The sequence below is a fragment of the Callithrix jacchus genome, chromosome 6, assembly GCF_049354715.1.
Source record: "Callithrix jacchus isolate 240 chromosome 6, calJac240_pri, whole genome shotgun sequence".
Taxonomy (NCBI): Eukaryota; Metazoa; Chordata; class Mammalia; order Primates; family Cebidae; genus Callithrix; species Callithrix jacchus.
The window spans coordinates 124,293,407-124,313,910 of NC_133507.1; the positions used below are offsets into that span (position 1 = coordinate 124,293,407).

The following is a 20,504-nucleotide window of genomic DNA, read 5'->3' on the forward strand; positions in this document are numbered from 1 at the left end:
GTAGAGACAGGGTTTCACCATGTTGACCAGGATGGTCTCGATCTCTTGACCTCGTGATCCACCCGCCTCGGCCTCCCAAAGTGCTGGGATTACAGGCGTGAGCCACCGCGCCCGGCTTCTTTCCTGAGTTTTTATTATGACCTCCTAGTGGAAGTAAGGTGGTTTTTTTATGATTTCATTTTCCATTTCCTAATGATCAATGATGTCTAGGATCCTTTCATGTTCTTCTTGGCCATTAAAAAATTTTTTTTTGAACAATGTCTTCTCAAGTCCTTTGCTCATTTTTAGATTGTTTGATTTTTTTTGTTGAATTGTATAGTGTGTGTGTGTGTGTGTGTGTGTGTATTCTGAATAATAGACCCTTATCATATATGTGATTTCCACATATGTAGATTGTCTTTTCACTTTCTTAATAGCAGCCTTTTTTATACAGGTAAGATTTTAATTTTAGTTAACTCCAGTTTAATTGTTTTTTTATTTTTTTGGTGCCATATCTAAGGAACCGTTCCCAAGTCCAAGATCATGAAGTTTTATTTTTATCTTTTCTCCTAAGAGTTTTATAGTTTTAGCTCTTATATTTAGATCTTTGATCCACTTGCAATTATATTGTCTTTATTTGTAATAACATTATTTTTTATTTTGAAAACTATTGGAAATATAAACCATGTGTATAGCTAGTTAAGAACTTCTATTTAACAGTGAAAGAGTAAAGGTATCAAGCTGTAAGTCTGAAAGTCCATGTTCAAATCTTATTTCTGCTACCTATAAACCTCATGTCATCTTGGGCAAATAATTTAGTCTGTTTTAGATTCCTCATGTATAAAGTATAGCTATGCACACTTACTTTGGTTCTATCAGAGTTATTTGGATTAAATGAGATCAAAAGTGTGAATAGTTTTATAAAATGGTACTTAAACAGGCTGGGCATGGAGGCTCACACTTGTAATCCCAGCACTTTGTGAGGCCAAGGCAGGTGAATTGTTTTGAGGCTAGGAGTTTGAGACCAGCCTGACCAACATGGCAAAACCCCATCTTTACTAAAATTACAAAAATTAGCTGGGCATCGTGAGACATGCTGGTAATCGCAGCTGTTTTGGGAGGCTGAGGCACAGGAATCACTTGAATCCAGGAGACGCAGTGAGCCAAGATTGTGCCACTGCACTCCAGCCTGGGTGACAGAGTGAGGCTCTGTCTCAAAAAATAAAAAATGAAAAATAAATAAAATGGTACTAAACAAATGTAAAGTACTTGAAACTTTTTTATACTATTTAAATCAAACAATCTTTGTAACTTAAGCTAAATAATTTCACTCGTTTGCTTTTGAATATTCTTAGGAAACAGAATCCAATTCATTGGAAGCTAGCTAATGCAGAGAATTATTCCCGCATGAGACTTAAGCTGGTACCGAATTATAATTTCAAAACCCACGAGGAAGCTAGTGCCTTAAGAGATAATCTGGGTGAGTTCCAATTACTTTTAATTATTTGTTGAAAATAATGAGAGTGTTTTGGGGGTTGATTGTTATTTTATTAGTTGTTTTAAATGTGTTGACTTATGAAGGAAGGGTGGGATTTTATAATTGATATTTAAATGATTATATGTTTTCAGTACTGTTACATCTGGCCTAAATTCAAGGTGATTACATACTTCCATTGATTATAATTTGTAAAAGAAAAAAGTTTTAATTATAAAAGTGTACCATACTTCATTCAACTACTGTGTCTCTTGCAATATAAACAATTTTTTTTTTACTCATTAACACTGAGGCTAACACTAAGATAGAATTCTTACCAATCTTTTTTTTTTCTTTTTGAGACAGAGTCTTGCTCTGTCACCCAGGCTGAAGTGCAGTGGTGCAATCTCAGCTCACTGCAACCTCTGCTTCCTGCGTTCAAGCAATTCTCGTGCCTCAGCCTCCGAGTAGCTAGAACCACAGGCACATGTGCCAATTTTTGTATTTTTAGTAGAGATGGGATTTTGCCATCTTGGCCAGGCTGGTCTCAAACTTCTGACCTTAAGTGATCTTCCCACTTCTGCCTCCCAAAATACTAGGATTATAGGCACGAGCCACTGTGCCCAGACTGAATTCTTAGCCATCCTTTATGCCTTTTATTATAACTTTTTTTTTTTTTTTGAGTCAGAGTTTTGTTCTTGTTGCCTAGGCTGGAGTGCAGTGGCTTGATCTCAGTTTACTGCAACTTCCACCTCCCAGGTTCCAGTGATTCTCCTGCGTTAGCCTCCTGAGTAGCTGGAATTATAGGCGTGCACCACCACACCCAGCTAATTTTGTATTTTTAGTAGAGGCAGGGTTTCTCCATGTTGGTCAGGCTGGTTTTGAACTCCTGACCTCACGTGATCCGCCCTCCTTGGCCTCTCAAAGTGCTGGAATTACAGGCATGAGCTACCATGCCTGGCCTATTATAACCTAGACCTTTGTATCCTAGATTGGCCAATGCCTTTTTCTAGAAAAAAAAAAATTACTTGAGTTCAGGTGTTCAAGACCAGCCTTGCCAACATGATGAAACCCCATCTCTACTAAAAATACAAAAAATTAGCCAGGCATAGTGGCAACTGCCTGAAATCCCAGCTTCTCAGGAGGATGAGGCATGAGAACTGCTTGAACCTGGGAAGCAGAGATTGCAGTGAGCTGATACTGTACCACTGCATTCCAGCCTAGGCAACAGGAGTGAAACTCAGTCTCAAAACAAAACACAAAAATTTAGCCTGACAGTATTTCAAAACAGATCTTAAGGTGTTTCTGTAACTCTTTAGGAAGCCCTTCCTTTATAACTATCTCACTTATCATCTCTCCCTTTTCGAAGATAGGTCTGTGAAATACCCCAAAATGTTGTTTATCAAGAATCATAGAGCCAGGCACAGTGGTTCACACCTGTAATCCCAGCACTTTGGGAAGCTGAGGCAGGAGGATCACCTGAGGTCAGGAGTTCGAGAACAGCCAGGCCACATGGTGAAACCCTGTCTCTACTAAAAATAAAAAAATTAGCTGGGCATGGTGATGAGCACCTGTAATCCCAGCTACTCTGGAGCCTGAGGCAGGAGAATTGCTTGAACCCCAGAGGTGGAGGTTGCAGTGAGCCAAAATTGTGCCATTACACTCCAGCCTGGGTGACAAGAGTGAAACTCCTTCTCAACAACACCACCACCACCAACAAATCATTGGTAGGCATAGGTATGTTAAGTTGTAGTTATGGATGACATGAGTACCAACTTTTAGATGTCATTTTAAAATTATTATTTTTTTTTTCGAGACTAGGTCTCCCTCTGTTGTCCAGGCTAGAGTGCAGAGACTTGAACATGGCTCACTGCAACCTTGACCTCCTAGGCTTAAGTGATCCTTCTGCCTCAGCCTCCTAATTAGCTGGGACTACCAATGCATACCACCATGCCATGCCCAGCTTTTTTGTTTGTTTGTTAGAGACAAGATCTCACCATATTGCCCAGGCTGGTCTTGAACTCCTGGGCTCAAGTGGCAGTCCTCCCATCTCAGCCTCCCAAATTGCTGGGATTACAGATATGAGCCAGCATGCCTGGCCAGATCTTAATTTTTAAATTTCCTTAACATATGGCCAATACATCTGATGCCATAAAATGAATTAAGAGAGCCATGGGCTGGGCACGGTGGCTCAAGCCTGTAATCCCAGCGCTTTGGGAGGCCAAGGCAGGTGGATCACAAGGTCAAGATATCAATACCATCCTGGTCAACATGGTGAAACCCCGTCTCTACTAAAAATGCAAAAAAAATTAGCTGGGCATGGTGGCGCATGCCTGTAATGCCAGCTACTCAGGAGGCTGAGGCAGGAGAATTGCCTGAACCCAGGAGGCGGAGGTTGCAGTGAGCCAAGATCGCGCCATTGCACTCTAGCCTGGATAACAAGAGCGAAACTCCATCTCAAAAAAAAAAAAAAAGAGAGAGAGAGAGCCATGATGCCTGCCATTTAGAGTCTTACATTTTGAAATAAATCAGATACAGTAAGTGGTTTTTCTTAATTCAAAATAATGGCCCTGTCCATGATGTAAACACTAACTTTGAGTGTTATCTTACATAGCAAAAGCCAGTTGTGTATAGATTTTTCTCTGAAAGAATCTTGTATCCTCTTCTATAAGTATCTTTCTCTACTCTTTGAGATATAACTACTACCCTTATCACCCAACAAACATCCTTGGGTAAATGACTTCAATAATTACTTAAGGAATAGTGTTCCATATTATTTTATTGGCTTTTGCCAAGAAAACTTATTCCATAAAGTTCCCTCTCTGTTTTCCTCTCCTTCTCACCTGTCTACACATCGACACATATATTTTTATGTCCCTACTTAGTCTCAGTTGTTTTTCTGTTTTGCTTTGTTTTTCTCATTTAAAAATTTTACCCCAAGTATAATAGTGACAATAAAACTGTAGAGAAAAAAATTTGTATATTTCAAAGTGAAATTGGAAATTATTTAAAAAATGCATCAATATTTAAAATCTTTAAAGTTCTTTGAAGTACACTTCAGAATTAACTGCAAAATGTTTTGCCTACTCCTTAGTTTTGTCTATACAGAGTATTTTCATTAACTACCAGAATTCATGATATTCTTTTTTAAACACATTATCTTGTTTTGTTTTACTTACCCCAACACTGCTTTTTATAAGCAACCCATTGCAGATATATAGAATAGTGTTTATATTATGGGCTAACCTGCAAAGCTAACCATTATTTGTAGTATTATTTTGGATGGAAAATCCATTATTAATTCAAAACAGCTGACTTAGGAAGTTTTTTTTGGAACATAACCACATGTAAATTAGGGTATTTGAAGAGTCAAAAAGAAAATATATTCTTAAATGTATCAGTATAAATATTTGGTTTGCAGTGCGAGCCAACATAGTGATACTCCGTCTCTATAAAAAATGAATTTTTTTGTAGCCAGGTAGCACATGCTTGTAGTTGGAGCTACTCTGAGGTGAGAAGATCGCTTGAACCCAGGAGGTTGAGGCTGCAGTGAGCCATGATTGTATCACTGCACTTCAGCCTGGGCAACAGAGTGAGACCTTGTCTCAAAAAAACAGTTTGGTTTGGCTAGGTGTGGTGGCTCATACCTGTAATCCCAGCACTTTGGGAGGCCACAGAGAAGTGCTGCTTGAGCCCAGGAGTTCCAGACCAGTCTGGGCAACATAATGAGACCTCATCTTTACTAAACAAATTTTAAAAGTCAGCTGGGTGCAGTCATGTGCACCCGTGATCCCAGCTGCTTGGGAGGCTGAGGTGGGAAGATTGCTTGAGCCCAAGAGATTGAGGCTGTAGTAAACTATGATTGTACCACTGCATTCCAGCCTGGGAAATACAGTAGGACCTCTCTCAAAAAATTTTTTTGGTTTAAGAATTTTTTGTATCTGTACTTCTTTATTAGACATGCTCTTTTTTGATTACCATATTTAACAACTTATTTTTAGTGCTCTCCCTGCTTCCATTGCTTCTAAAGCATTCAGTGGTTATCTTCCTCTGTAAATGTATTTCTTTCTTTCTTTCTTTTTCTTTTTTTGTTTTTTGTTTGTTTTGTGAGACAGGCTGTTGCTCTGTCACCCAGGCTGAAGTGCAGTGGTACAGTCACCACTCATTGCAGCCTTGAGCTCCTGGGCTCAGGTGATCCTACTGCCTCAGCTTCCTGAGTAGCTGGTACTATAGATGTGTACTCCCATACTCAGCTAATTTTTTAATTTTAAACTTTTTTGTAGAGACAAGGTCTCCCTATGTTGCCCAGTTTGTCCTTGAACTTCTGGGCTCAAGTGATCCTTCCATCTCAGCCTCCCAGAGTGCTGGGATTACAGGCATGAGCCATCACACTCAGCCTGTAAATGTGTTTGTTTCTTAGCTCTGCTACTTAACCTCCTACTTTTTATACCAGTTTTTATTCTTTTTTAAAAAAAACTTTTTTTCCTGCACACCTTTAAATGATGATGTTCCCAGATCCATTCCTAGCATCTTGCCTTTTACCTGTGTTCTTCCTGGGTGATCTCATGGCTTCCCCACCGTATGTGTAATGCAGCTTTCCCATCTGTATTTCTAGTTCTAATCTTCCTTTTGAACTCTAAAGCAGTGTTTACAACTACCTATTGGGATACTTCTTCCACAGTCTCCATATGACATTTCTGAAACTGAATTTATTATCTTTTCTCATTTGTGTACTCCTTACTCTAGTTTCTGTTTCTCCCGTATCTGGTATTGTAGTTACCAGTATCTGCATATATTAGTTGCTGAAATTAAAATCCACATTATGCACGAGTCTATCCTCCTGTCTCTGAAATCCCTACATATATAGCTCTTTAGGTACCATGTCCTGTTGATTCTCTTACATAGCCTTTGAATGTTTTTCCTTATTTTCATTTTGTTTGTAATTGCCACGGCTTAGCTTGGTGCTCTTTCTCCAGACTTACAGTAGCTTCCCAACTGGCCTTCTTGCTGCAGTCCCTCACGTCCTCTATCCCTCACCATTCTTCTATTACATTTTCATTTCATACTGTTAACGGAGTAGCGCCATACATCTACATAAAGTCAATTTCCTCTTTGTATCAGACTATCTAGGCTTCCTTCTTTTCACTTTCGATTGCATTGTTATTTGCTTTGTTAATTAAATGTTTTAAAAATAAATTAGACCTCATGAAAAAACCTGTTCAGTAGAAATAGTTCCTAACTTGTTCTAGGAAAGATGTGAGCCACTACTTCCCAATGTAGAAGGTATGATCAAACAGAATTACACAGAAAAATACAACTGTACATTAGGTTGATTCATCTTATGCCTGAGCAATAATATCATTTGAGAAGTTAAGGAAGGATTTGTCATCTTTATAGTGTTTTGTTATTTATAGTTATTTGCATTATTGTGTTATTTTATATATTTTATATGAATTATTTTTATTTGCCATAAGTGAAATGTCTTTATTCATAGTGAAGTATATAACTTTTTTCTAATCCTTACCTATAAATTATGCATATATTTGTATTACTGTTCTTATTTCAGTCAGATAATTGGAAGGTAAATATAAAATAGTAGCTATTGTTTATTTTATATTTAATGTGTACCAGGTGTTTCACATATATTACCTTTCATATACATAACAACCTTGTGATGAAGTCTCCATTTCACAATCAAGAAAACATAGATTCAGAAGTGTCATATGACTGAATAATTGGCCAAATTAAATTTGAATCTAGGTTCACCACTTCATAGACTATGTTCTTTTCATTATACCAGCCCTGCCTTTTTACAGGGTAGTTTATAAAATATGTTACATGTATTACATATATATGCCTCAGATTTATGCATTAAATTCCATGTGGTTCAGAAAGTAAACACTTTCACTCTTAGTCCATGTATTATCTCCCAATTAAAGATAATTTATCATATAATCTTTCTTAGTATTGCTTTAATAGAAAATGCATGGTAAAAAATAGTTCTATTACATTAATACAATGAGAATATTTCTTCCCTTGACTTAATTATTGGCAACCTTTAGAATTAAATATAAAGAGAGTACTTTGCCTATTTTTGAAACAAATAATACCATTATTAAAAGTAGATACTACTATTTTTAAAACATTTATTCTTTTTACCATATGTATAGTAATTGTCAAAATTGCCATCAAACTTTATAGATTGTATCAAAGTACCATCTTATATCTATTGTTTTCATCTAACACTCAGAAACATAATTAACAGTCAGAAATTACAGATGGGTTATACTATTGTTTTTTTACTTTACATTTAATAGATATTTTGTGTTTAAAACAGGTATCCAACACCCACAGCCTTCCAGTGATTCATTGCTTTTGGAAGTAGTGAAACAAGTGAAAGTTAGTGATATGGAGGAGGATAAATTAGACCTTCCTGAAGAGGATATGACAGCTAGAGTAAATATGTATGTATAAATATTTACAATTATTTTGTTCTGAGAAAGGGGATTGCAAAATCGTGGAAGATACTTGCTTGAAATTCTACCACCATGTTTTCCCCAGGGTCCAACAGTTAATGCTTTATCAGCTGTTAGGAGTGTATCAGTATTAACTGAAATTATTAAAGAAGGCTTCTTAAAACTGGGATAACATAGAACTGGACCTTGAAATTAGAAAGTATTTAGAATTGTATGATAATGAAATCAATATATTGTATTTGTGAGATTTAGCTATAGCTGTGTTCAGATGGAAATGTACAGCATAAAATAAAAACTGTTAAGCAAAAGAAAGAAAATTATAAAGACAAAAGCAGAAATTCATGAAAGAGAAAAACAAAAAGATTAAGAACATTGAAGCCTAGTTATTAAAAAAACAAACAAAGAACATAAACCTCTAGCTAGACTGATTAAAAGATGAACAACATAAATTTCCTATATTAGGATTGAAAGAGGAGCTATTGCCACAAATAATAAAATGATTGAAAATAATACTAAAGACTTTATGCCTGTAAATTTGACAGCTTAAATGAAACAAATTCTTTGAAAGATATAAATTACCGGGCATGGCGCAGTGGCTCAAGCCTGTAATCCCAGCACTTTGGGAGGCCGAGGCGGGTCGATCACGAGGTCAACAGATCGAGACCATCCTGGTCAACATGGTGAAACCCCGTCTCTACTAAAAATACAAAAAAATTAGCTGGGCATGGTAGCACGTGCCTGTAATCCAGGCTACTCAGGAGGCTGAGGCAGGAGAATTGCCTGAACCCAGGAGGTGGAGTTGCGGTGAGCCGAGATCCCGCCATTGCACTCTAGCCTGGGTAAGAAGAGTGAAACTCCATCTCAAAAAAAAAAAAAAAAAAGATACAAATTACCAAACCTCCCTCAAGAAGAAACAGATAACCTGAAAAGCCTTAGATATATTTAAAATTTTTTAATTTGTACTGTAAAAACTTCCTTTAAGCAAATGTAAAATATATTAATGTCCTCATCTCTTCTTTGTGTTGCTACTTTTATGTATTACACTTCTTTGTATACGTTTAGTAATACAGTTTTATAGTTGCTGTTTTATGTAGTTGTCTTTAAGTCAATTATAGGAAGAAAACAAATATATACATTATTTATGTTTGCTACATAATTATCAATTATCATACTTTCATACTTTATTTATTTGTGTGTACATTCATTTATCATCTGATATCATTTCCTTTCATCCTAAAAGACTTCCTCCAGTTTTTTTGTTTGTGTTTTTTGGTATGTGTGGGGTTTTTTTGGTTTGTTTGTTTGAGACAGGATCTCACTGTGTCACCTTAACTGGAGAACAGTGGTGTGATCACACCTCACTCCAGCCTCCACCTCCTGGTCTCAAGTGATCCTCCTGCCTCAGCCTCCTGAGTAGCTGGGACTATAGGCATACTACTATATCCAGCTAATTTTTAAATTTTTTACAGAGACAGGGTCTCACTGTGTTGCCCAGGCTGGTCTTGAACCCCTGGGCCCACATAATCCTTCCAAAGTGCTTGGATTACAGGCCACTAGAGTGAGCCACTGCACTTAGCCCTCTAGTATTTCTAATAAGGAAGGTCTGATTGCCACAGACTCTCCATTTGTTATCCAAGGAGTTCTTCATTTTTATTAATCCAGATATATCTCAAAAATATAAAATTTACCATTTTTAAAGCCCACAATTCAGTGAGTTTTTTTTTACTGTTTTCACAGATTTATACAACCATTCCCACTATATAATTCTAGAACATTACTATCACCCCAAAAGGAAATCTTGTACCTTTTAGTGGTCGGTCCCAGTTTTCCCCATCTCACATGCCCTGGAAACCACTAATCTACTTTGTCTCTGGATTTTTCTACTTTGGAACATTTTCTATAACTTGTATAATTTGTGTTATGGCTTATTTTCATTTGGAATGTTTTCAAGGTTCATTCATGTTGTGGCATATAAGAGTACGGCATTTCTTTTTGTGGCTGAATAGTATTATAAATAATATTCCATTTATAACCATTTATGGTTATCCAAAATATAGATAATCACTTTTTGCTTATCCATTCATCTGTCAGTGAGCATTTAGGTTGTTTCTACTTTGGGGCTATTATGAATAGTATTTCCATGAATATTCATATACAAGTTTTTGTGCAAACAGAAATTTTTAGTTATCTTGGGTGTCTATCGAGGAGTAAAATAGTAAAACCTGGCCGAGTAGGAATTGTCTGTGGGTCAGCATGGCTTGGTGGTCATTTCGTTGCTCAGAGGTTGTTTAACTCCCTGATCCAGCTGGGTGCTATAGCATATGAATATAATCCTAGCTATTAAGGAGGCTGAAGCAAGAGGATCACTTGAGGCCAGGAGTTCGAGACCAACCTGAGCAACAAGGTGAAACCCTCTCTCTAAAAAAATAGGCCAGGCTGGTGGCTCACACGTGTAATCCCAGCCAAGGCAGGTGGATCATGAGGTAAGGAGATCAAAACCATCCTTTCCAACATGGTGAAAGCCCATCTCTACTAAAAATACAAAAATTAGCCAGGCGTGGTGGTGGGCACCTGTAGTCCTGCCACCGCGCCTGGCTACTCAGGAGACTGAGACAGGAGAATCACTAACCCAGGAGGCGGAGGTTGCAATGAGCTGAGATTGCACTGCTTCACTCTAGCCTGGGTGACAGAGCAAGATGATCTTGACTTACTGCAACCACCGCCTCTCAGGTTCAAGTGATTCTCGTGCCTCATCCTCTCAAGTAGCTGGAATTATAGGTGCATGCCACTATGCCCAGCTAATTCTTTGTAGAAACAGGTTTCACCATGTTGGCCAGGCTGGTTTCAAACTCCTGACTTCAAGTGATCTGCCCACCTCAGCCGCCCAAAATTCTGGGATTACAGGTGTGAGCCACTGCGCTCAGCCTAATATTTAATTTTCTATGTTCGTAAAGCCACATGTTCAACCAAGAATGAGTAACTGTGTCCCAAATATATGATTTGTTTACATTTTAAATTACACATGGCAAATATTTCTTTGAAATAGTTTAATATTGCAAATTGAGGGCCAGGCATGGTGGCCTTCAATTTGTCAGTACTTTGGTAGGCCCAGGTGGACAGATCAGTTGCGCTTAGAAGCTCCAGACCAGCCTGGGCAACATGGTGAAATTCTGTCTCTGTCAAAAATTAACTTGGCGTGGTGGTGTGTACCTCTACTTGGGAGGCTGAAGTGGGATGACTGCTTGAGCCTGGGAGGTGGAGGTTGCTATGAGGTGAGACTGCACCACTGCACTCTAGCCTGGGTATAAGAGTGACACCCTGTCTCAAAAAATATGTATATTACAGATTGACTAGATTCAGTAGTATCCTTTGGTGGCATAATCAGGATTTGTATTTATATTAGTTCAGTAATGTTTTAGATTTCCTTCATTATTTTCAGGGTACTTTGTATGGGCAGTTATACAGGGCACTATCTTGGTAAATATTCGGTCGGCTTTCTAATTGGGATTTTTTTTTCTTTCTTTGATGACTAGTGAATTTGATGGATGTCAGACTCATTCGTTTTAAACTGAAGAACCAAAACACTTTTTGTCATTTAATATAAATAACCCTCAGACTATTTTCTTTCTTAGGGTTACTCATTCCTCTATTTATCACTGTAAATATTAGTATTTAAGTGTTTGGGAAAACCTTCTTTCTGGTAATTATTTTTTAAAAAAGAAAAGCTTAGTTTAAAGTAAATGGTTGTAACATTACAAACTTAAGTTGGTGATACAGAACTTCTTCATGGAAACCCACTGAAAATAAAATTAGACTTAGTCATTGGTACCCTGGACATGAAGCAGATATGAAATGTCTAGGATCAGAGAGTAGCTGGCCTAAAAGATTTACTTGAGTAACATTCTGTGATTAATAGGAGCTCTGATTTCTATACTTGGCAGTTAAAGTCACCTAGGTCACCAAAAGACTGTCTCTTTTTCCAGTTACTTTCTCCAGCGAATATAAGTAACATTCCTCCTATTATAAGGTAACTTCACTTTAAGTAAGGTATGACAATAGCTCTTTACATTATTTCCAGTTCCCTTGTTAGCAGGATGCTGTGATGGTGATGCCTTAGTTTTAGTTCCTCTTGAAAAGTCTCATTTTATAATTTAAGATTCATATTTAGTACTTCTAAAAATCATTTACAAAACACCACTACAGTGCAGTCTTAGTTACAGATTCATATATTTTATGGGTCAATTCTTATCTCCCAGAATATAAAATGACATGACCAATATTTTTCAATTGTCCTCTGCTAGTTGTTTTACAAGGTCACTTTAAAGGGCATTTTATTATAATGGGCTGTATAAAGTCAAAATGTAAAGCTTATTTTTAATGAAACTGAATCATCGAGTAATAAAAATATTTGGTCACTTTAATATGCAGACTGTTTCTTGAGGGTAATTCAGATATTCTTTCCTGGACATTAATTTTACATATATATGATGAGATTTATATTTGATGAGATATGTGTGATGAGATTTATGTTTAATTTTATATATATATGATGAGATTATATAATGAGATTTATATTTGAGGGCAGGGACAGTGGCTCATGTTTATTATCCCAGCATTTTGGGAGACCAAGGTGGGTGGATCCCTTGAGCTCAGGATTTCAAGACTAGCCTGGGTAACATGGCAAAACCCTCTCTCTACAAAAATAAAAATGAGCTGGGCATGGTGGCATGCACCTGTAGTCCCAGCTACTTGGGAGGCTAAGGTGGGAGGATTGCTTGAGCTTGGGAGGCAGAGGTTGCAGTGATGGAGCTGACATTGTGCCACTGTACTCAAGCCTGGGTGACAGAGCAAGACCCTGTCTCAAAAAAAGAAAAATGAGAGGGAGATTTCTATTTGAATACGGTATTCTTTTGCATTTAAGAAAAATAAATGGTTAGACTTTTCTGTTTATTGGTTTTTTGTTTTTTCAGTGATGAGAAAGAAGAACAGGAACAAAAAGAAAAATTGATATTGATGGAAGACTGTGAACTCATTACCATAATTGATGTAATTCCTGGCAGATTAGAAATCACTACTCAGCACATTTACTTCTATGATGGCAGCATTGAAAAAGAAGATGGTGAGGAATTCTGGAAAAAATAATTTTTGTTATTCAGTAATTAAGTATCCAATTTATTAATCACAAATGAGAAGAAAGTGGTAAGATAGAACTGTGAAATTGTAGTCTATCAAGTAAAAGGAGAAATGGATAATCAGTATGGGGTTAAATTTGTTATCAAGGTGTGGAAGAGAATGCTTTTTAAAAGTTATTATCAATTCATTTTTAAGGGTTTGGCTAGAGGGAATTGCTATAAACTTAAGTTAAAATTACAGTCTTCATTTTTTTTTTTTTTGAGGCAGAGTTTTGCTTTTGTTGCCCAGGCTGGAGTGCATTGGTGTGATCTCTGCTTGCTCTAACCTCCACCTCCCAGGTTCAAGTGATTCTCCTGCCTCAGCCTTCCGAGGAGCTGGGATTACGGGCATGTGCCAACGTGCCCGGCTAATTTTGTATTTTTTCTTTTTTTTTTTAGTAGAGACAGGGTTTCTCCATGTTGGTTAGGTTGGTCTCAAACTCCCGACCTCAGGTGATCTGCCCACCTCAGCCTCCCAAGGTGTTGGAATTACAGGCGTGAGCCACAGCACCCAGCCTAATACAGTCTTTATTTTATCATGCCTTTGTATGTGTGCTTATTCCTATAGACTTCCCGTGTCATCCTTTATATGATAATAAAAGGATGATTAAATCTAAGATGCCAACATACAGAGAAAAGGAAAACTTTCTGAGATATATTAAGAATTATCTTGTATTCTAATAGGAAGGCAGTAGAATAGTTATAGAACTTTAAAATAGTTTTAAAAGAACCAGTTTAAATATCCAACACATTTAACAAATGGTTTATATAGTACAGAAATTAAATTTCCTTTTCCTAAAACCTTTTGTCAAGAACTAAGAGGTATTTTCTACATGGCATGAGTAACTTTATGTGGTACTTCAGTCACAAGATTTCTACCGTTTTCAGGAGTAGGCTTTGATTTCAAGTGGCCTCATTCTCAAATTCGAGAGATTCACCTCCGGCGTTACAACTTAAGAAGATCAGCCCTTGAGATTTTTCATGTTGACCAATCCAACTACTTTCTCAATTTCAAAAAAGAGGTATGTACTATGGTTTCAGGAAATCCCAAAGTACTAACCTTAAATAAGTTTCCAGCTAGTGAGCTCTAATGGAACTTTGGGCTGTACTCTTTTGTCAAGACAAAATGTTAGAGGAAAAAATATATAGTTTGGGGGCGAATCAGCATATAAATTTTTGTTGAGATTTGTTTATGTTTCAGTTTTGGGGGAGTTCAGCTTTTATGTCTATGGCTAGATATAGATAAAGTAGTAGAATTTTGAGTGCCTCGTTGCATTCAATTGTGATGTAATATGATATGTAAGCTATGACTGGATTTGTTAAATTAGACTGGTTTGAAATTCAAAAACAATGGTGAATGTTTCTTCTAAGAATATAGTAAATTCTTAAGTAATGTAAATTGTTAAGTGCATACGCTCTAAAGCCAGATTATCAGGTTCCAAGTACTGTCTCCACCACTAGCTGTGTAAGCTTGGGCTCATTACTGAGGCTGCTTGGGCTCAGCCTTTCTTCCCTCTCTCATTCACTTGGGGTCAGACATGTATTATAGTCTGACAGCTTTCCCCACCTTGCATAGCTCTCTCATTTTCTTTCATAGGCATCTCCCCTAGTAAAATCTTTGCATTTTAATTGTTTGGCATCTGCTTTTCAGAAGACCTACATTAGCATACACAATAACTAATTTTCCATTCTTCTGTGGAACCCAGGTTTACTTATTGATGATTTGATTCAGTTGTTTAAAGACCATTTTTCTAATTTTACGAAAGGAAGTCTTTTTACTATTACAAAAAAGTTTTCCTTCATAGGAAAACACAAATCATGTGTTTTACAGGAAGCTGTGTCATGTAATTAAACTAAGTCTGCCCCTGCTAAGTACTGGATGTTTGTATAACTTCGTTGTCTTTAAAGTACATTTGTGTAAAGTATCTAATCTTCATAACAACCTTGAGATTAAATGTGGCAAATCTGGCCACACGCAGTGGCTCATGCCTGTAATCCCAGCACTTTGGGAGGACAAGGCAGGTGGATCACCTGAAGTCGGGAGTTCAAGACCAGCCTGGCCAACATGGTGAAACCCCATCTCTACTAATAATTCAAGAATTAGCCAGACATGGTGGTGCATGCCTGTAATCCCAGCTACTTGGGAGACTGAGGCAGGAGAATCACTTGAAACTAGGAGGCGGAGATTGCAGTGAGCCAAGATCATGCCATTGCATCCCAGCCTGGGCAACAAGAGTGAAACTCCATCTCTAAAATAAATAAATAAATAATGCAGATTCTGGCTGGGTGCAATAGCTCACCCTATATTCCTAGCACTTTGGGAGGCCAAGGTGGCTGGATCACTTGACGTCAAAAGTTTGAGACCAGCCTGCCCAATATGGTGAAACCCCCATCTCTTCTAAAAATACAGAAATTAGCTGGGCATGGTGATGCACACCTGTAATCCCAGCCACTCAAGAGACCGGGGCAGGAGAATTGCTTGAACTCTGGAGGTGGAGGTTACAGTGAGCCGAAATTGTGCCACTGTGCTCCAGCCTGGGTGACAGAGTGAGACTTCATCTCAAAAAAAAAAAAAAAAGGCAAAATCCATTATTCTTTTTTAATAATTAAAGAAACTATAAGTGAACTTTGTAACTTTGCATTTGTATGGCCCTGAATAATTCACAATACTATAAGGATAGATATTGTGTTTAATTTACAAATGAGACTCAGTAAATTAATTTGCCAAGATGATTAATAAATTGCAGAACTAAATTTGAAGTAGACTTGAGCAAGTTTTCTAATTCAGAATCTAGTGATCTTTCTATTATATATGATAACTTTTGTAAAAATCGTTTTACAAAATTTTTTAAATAAAATTTTTTAAATAAAACTATTTTGTAAAATAGTTTTACAACACTTTGTAAAAAAATGTTATTGTAAAACTTGCATGGCTTGACTACAGCAAGTATGATAGAGAAGTTAAAAACATAATCTACGGTTTATATGAAATGTCCAGAACAGGCTAATCCATAGAGACAGAAATTAGATTTGTATGTGTCAGGGAATGGGAAGGAGACAGAATTGAGAAGTAGCTGTTAATGACTATGGGATTTCTATTTGAGGTGATAAAAAATTTCTAAAGTTAGATGATGGTGATAGTCACACAACTGTGTGAATATAGTAAAAAAAAAAAAAAAACCACTGAGGCAAGATATGGTGGCTCACACATGTAATCCCAGCACTTTGGGAGGCTCAAGTGGGAGGAGCACTTGAGCCACTTGAACCCCAGGAGTTTGGATCATTGTGGGCAACATGGTAAAACCCTGTCGCTACAAAAAATACAAAAAAAAATTAGCCCCGCATTGGGGACACGAACCTATAGTCTCAGCTACTCAGGAGGCTGAAATGGAGGTTCACCTGAGCCAGGAGGTCAAGGCTGAAGTGAGCCAAGATCACACCACTGCACTCCAGCCTGAGCAATAGAGACTGTCTCAACAAAACAAAACAAAAACAAAACACACAACACTGAATTTTATACTTTAAAAGGGTGAATTTTCTCTCAATACAGCTGTCATAATGACCATAATCTTCCAAATTTGTCTTGTTTAAAGTATAACATGCTATTTTTTATAGGTTAGAAACAAAATATATAGCAGACTGTTGTCACTTCATTCTCCAAATAGTTACTATGGAAGCAGATCACCACAGGAGTTATTCAAAGCATCAGGATTGACACAGGTAGGAAATTGTAATAGTCTGTCATGAACTGTTCTGCTATTCATTTCAAGTAAAACTTGCTTCTTCTGATTATTTTCCTTTGATTTTTATAACTGCTGTTCTTTCATTCAGACTAATCTTCTGAATTATTTTTTAATTTTCCTTTGTTTCCCTCCCACAGACAGTCCCCTCCCTGCCACCTCCTGTATCATTCAGTTCATGGGTATATGTGTCAATAATTTTCTCTTTTTGAAAAATAGGGCCGGGCACAGTGGCTCATGCCGTAATCCCACCACTTTGGGAGGCTGATGTGGGCATATCACCTGAGGTCAGGAGTTCAAGACCAGCCTGGCCAACATGGCGAAACCCCATCCCTACTAAAAGATACAAAAAGTAGCTGGGCATGGTGATGGGCAGTTGTAATCCCAGATACTCAGGAGGGTGAGGCAGGAGAATTACTTGAACCAGGGAGGTAGAGGTTGCAGTGAGCCAAGATTCATGCCACTGCACTCCAGCCTGGGTGACAGAGTGAGACTCAGTCTTAAAAAAATAATAACATGGGTTTTTAAAATCTTAATTTTTAAAAAATGAACCATAACATGAGGTTAAAAAAAAAAAAGGAGAAAAGGGCCAAAAAATACCAATTCTCCTACCAGCAAAAGTAAATTAATGCTCCATGAATTGTATGCTTATTTATATCCCAGCATCACTTGGATTTGTGATGTCAGGACCCAAAGGAAAGCCATTGTTTTTGGCTTTTCAGGACTGTTCATAGTCTCTTAATTGGAGTCTTTGCTTCCTGGCTCTCTCCTTCCTCCCACATACACATTAATCTTTTGTAGGTGTTGCTCTTATTCAAGAACCATCAGCAGTTCTTTACTATTGCCAGTGGAAAGAGTTTTATTTAATAAAGTACCTTTCCTGTTGCCTCTACAGTAGACTTTGTTCTTTAAGTGCTGATCCCTCAACCTGGCACTCAAGAACAATTGGGCTATACCTGATTATCCTCTGAGGATAATTAATGTAATGTTTTATGAAAGTATTTGGATAGTTTTAATATATTAAGATTGTTTTTAATATGCATACTTAATGTAAATTTCAATTTGTAACAAAAATTTCAAAGTGGAACATTCCTCAAATTCAGAATTTTAGGCCTGGCACAATGGCTCACACCTATAATCCCAGCTTCAAGGTGGGTGGGTCACCTGAGGTCAAGAGTTCAAGACCAGCATGGCCAACATGATGAAATCCCGTCTCTCTACTAAAAATACAAAAAATTAGCCGGGCATGGTGGCAGATGCCTGTAATCCCAGCAACTCGGGAGGCTGAGGCAGGAGAATTGCTTGAACCCTGGAGGCAGAGGTTGCAGTGAGCCAAAATGATGGCACTGCACTCCAGCTTGGGCAAGAAGAGCGAAACTCTGTCTCAAAAATAAAAACAATAATAGCAAAATAAAATTCAAATTTTAAGACATTTATTCTGGGCATGATGGCTCATGCCTATAAACCTAGTGCTGTGGGAGTCAAGCCTGGAGCATCACTTGAAGCCAGGAGTTCAAGACCAGCCTGGGCAACAAAGCAAGACCTCATCTCTACAAATAGTTTAAGAAATTAGCCAGTGGGCCAGGTGCAATGGCTCATGCCTGTAATCCCAGCACTTGGGGAGGCCAAGGTGGGCGGATTACCTGAGGTTGGGAGTTCGAGATCAGCCTGACCAACATGGAGAAACCCCATCTCTACTAAAAATACAAAATTAGTCAGGCGTGGTGGCAAGCTAGTAATCCAAGCTAGTAGGGAGGCTGAGGCAGAAGAATCGCTTAAACCCAGGAGGTGGAGGTTGTGGTGAGCCAAGATCATGCCATTGCACTCCAGCTTGGACAACAAGAGTGAGACTCTGTCTCAAAAAAAAAAAAAGAAAAAAGAAATTAGCCAGTGTAATAGGGCATCACTTTAGGCCTAGCTACTTGGGAGGCTAAGCCAGGTAGATTGCTTGAGTCCAGAAGCTTGAGGCTGTAGTAAGAAGCCGAGGCTTGAGCCCAGGAGCTTGAGGGTGTTGTGAGCTATGATTGCTTCACTGCACTCAGCTTCAGTGACAGAGACCATTTCTCTGAAATAAATAAATAAAATAAAAGTTTTAAGGTATTCAAATAAACCTTTAATTAAAGAGAAGACAAGTTGTTTTTTTTGTTTGTTTGTTTTTGGAAAGAATTATTATCAAGACCTTCTAGACTGGTGTAAGCTTTATATTGAATTTTCTGTTCCTTTTTTAGAGACCAATATTTAAAAAGAAGTGAATTTAGGAAAAGTATATTGATTTATCTCTCTGTTGAACCTCTTTTTCTTTTTTAGCCCATTCTTTGTACTGTCAGTAACAGCTACCAATGTCTAAGAGACAGAGATTTTTTTAATTTTGATATTGTTCTTTTTTGTGCTGTCTAGAAATGGGTAAACAGAGAGATATCAAATTTTGACTACCTTATTCAAATAAATACAATGGCAGGACGAACCTATAATGACCTTGCACAGTATCCTGTGGTAAGTTTTGCATAAACCTTATAAATGTGGGATTGCCCTATAGTTTTATAAATTGCAAAAGTATATACATGATACTTTTTATTTATTTAAATGCCTTTCTGTATGTTTTCTATCCATTTATTTTCAAAAAGTATATAAACATGAAAACTAAGTAAAAGTCTTTTTTCTTTCACTTCATTGAAAATATGCAGTGGGGCTGGGCATGGTGGCTCATGCTTGCAATCCCAGCACTTTGGGAAGCCAAGGAGGGTGGATCATCTGAGGTCAGGAGTTTGGGACGAGCCTAGCCAACATGGTGAAACTCTGTCTCTACTAAAAATACAAAAATTAGCTGGGTATAGTGGTACATGCCTGTAATCCCAGCAACTCATGAGGCTGAGACAGGAGAATCACTTAAACCCAGGAGGTAGAGGTTGCAGTGAGCCGAGATCATGCCACTGCACTCCAGCCTGGGCGACAGAGCAAGACTCTGTCTCAAAAAAAAAAAAAAAAGAAGGAAAGAAGGCCAGGCGCGGTGGCTCACGCCTACAATCACAGCACTTTGAGAGGCTGAGGCGGGTGGATCACAAGGTCAAGAAATCGAGACCATCCTGACCAACATGGTGAAAACCCATCTCTATTAAAAATACAAAAATTAGTTGGACATGGCAGTGCTGGCCTGTAGTCCAAGCTATTCGGGAGGTTGAGGCAGGAGAATCACTTGAACCTGGGAAGTGGAAGTTTCAGTGAGCTCAGGTGGTGCCACTGCACTCCTCCAGCCTGGCAACAGAGCAAGACTTCATCTCAAAAAAAAAAAAGAAAAGAAAATATTCCAGTGGAATTATAGGAAATAATGCTTCTAGTTATTGAACTAAAGATGAATGGTATTTGTAACAGGGTAAAAATATTTTTAGAGACTATCCCTTTTTGTCTTTAGATAAGCATTTGATATTAGATATGGGGATGTTCGCTTCTTTAGGAAGGAATGTCTAAATTGTAAATTATGGCTCTTTCAGTTTCCCTGGATTTTACAAGATTATACTTCAGAAGAGTTGGACCTTAATAACCCTGCTGTATTTCGAGATCTTTCCAAACCAATTGGGGTAGTTAATGATAAAAATGCCAAAGCTATGCGAGAAAAGTAAGTGCTCCTTATTCCTTTTGAAAAAGACACATTGCTTGTTTGAATTTG

General features: G+C 37.7%; 1 protein-coding gene across 17 annotated transcripts in view; it reads left to right on the forward strand.

Annotated features, from left to right (window-relative positions):
- The window catches only part of NBEAL1 (neurobeachin like 1), a 209,242-nt gene that overhangs the window by 124,167 nt on the left and 64,571 nt on the right, over window positions 1-20,504 (forward strand). For all 17 annotated transcript variants that reach the window (XR_013519063.1, XR_013519064.1, XR_013519065.1 and 14 more), the window contains 7 exons: window positions 1,335-1,459; window positions 7,791-7,917; window positions 12,900-13,048; window positions 13,989-14,122; window positions 16,716-16,820; window positions 19,238-19,333; window positions 20,329-20,453. Coding sequence is in view for 14 of the 17 variants with exons in the window: in XM_035305358.3 (XP_035161249.3) it covers window positions 1,335-1,459; window positions 7,791-7,917; window positions 12,900-13,048; window positions 13,989-14,122; window positions 16,716-16,820; window positions 19,238-19,333; window positions 20,329-20,453 (861 nt within the window). In the remaining 3 variants the exon portion in view is untranslated. The remainder of the gene's footprint in view (window positions 1-1,334; window positions 1,460-7,790; window positions 7,918-12,899; window positions 13,049-13,988; window positions 14,123-16,715; window positions 16,821-19,237; window positions 19,334-20,328; window positions 20,454-20,504) is intronic.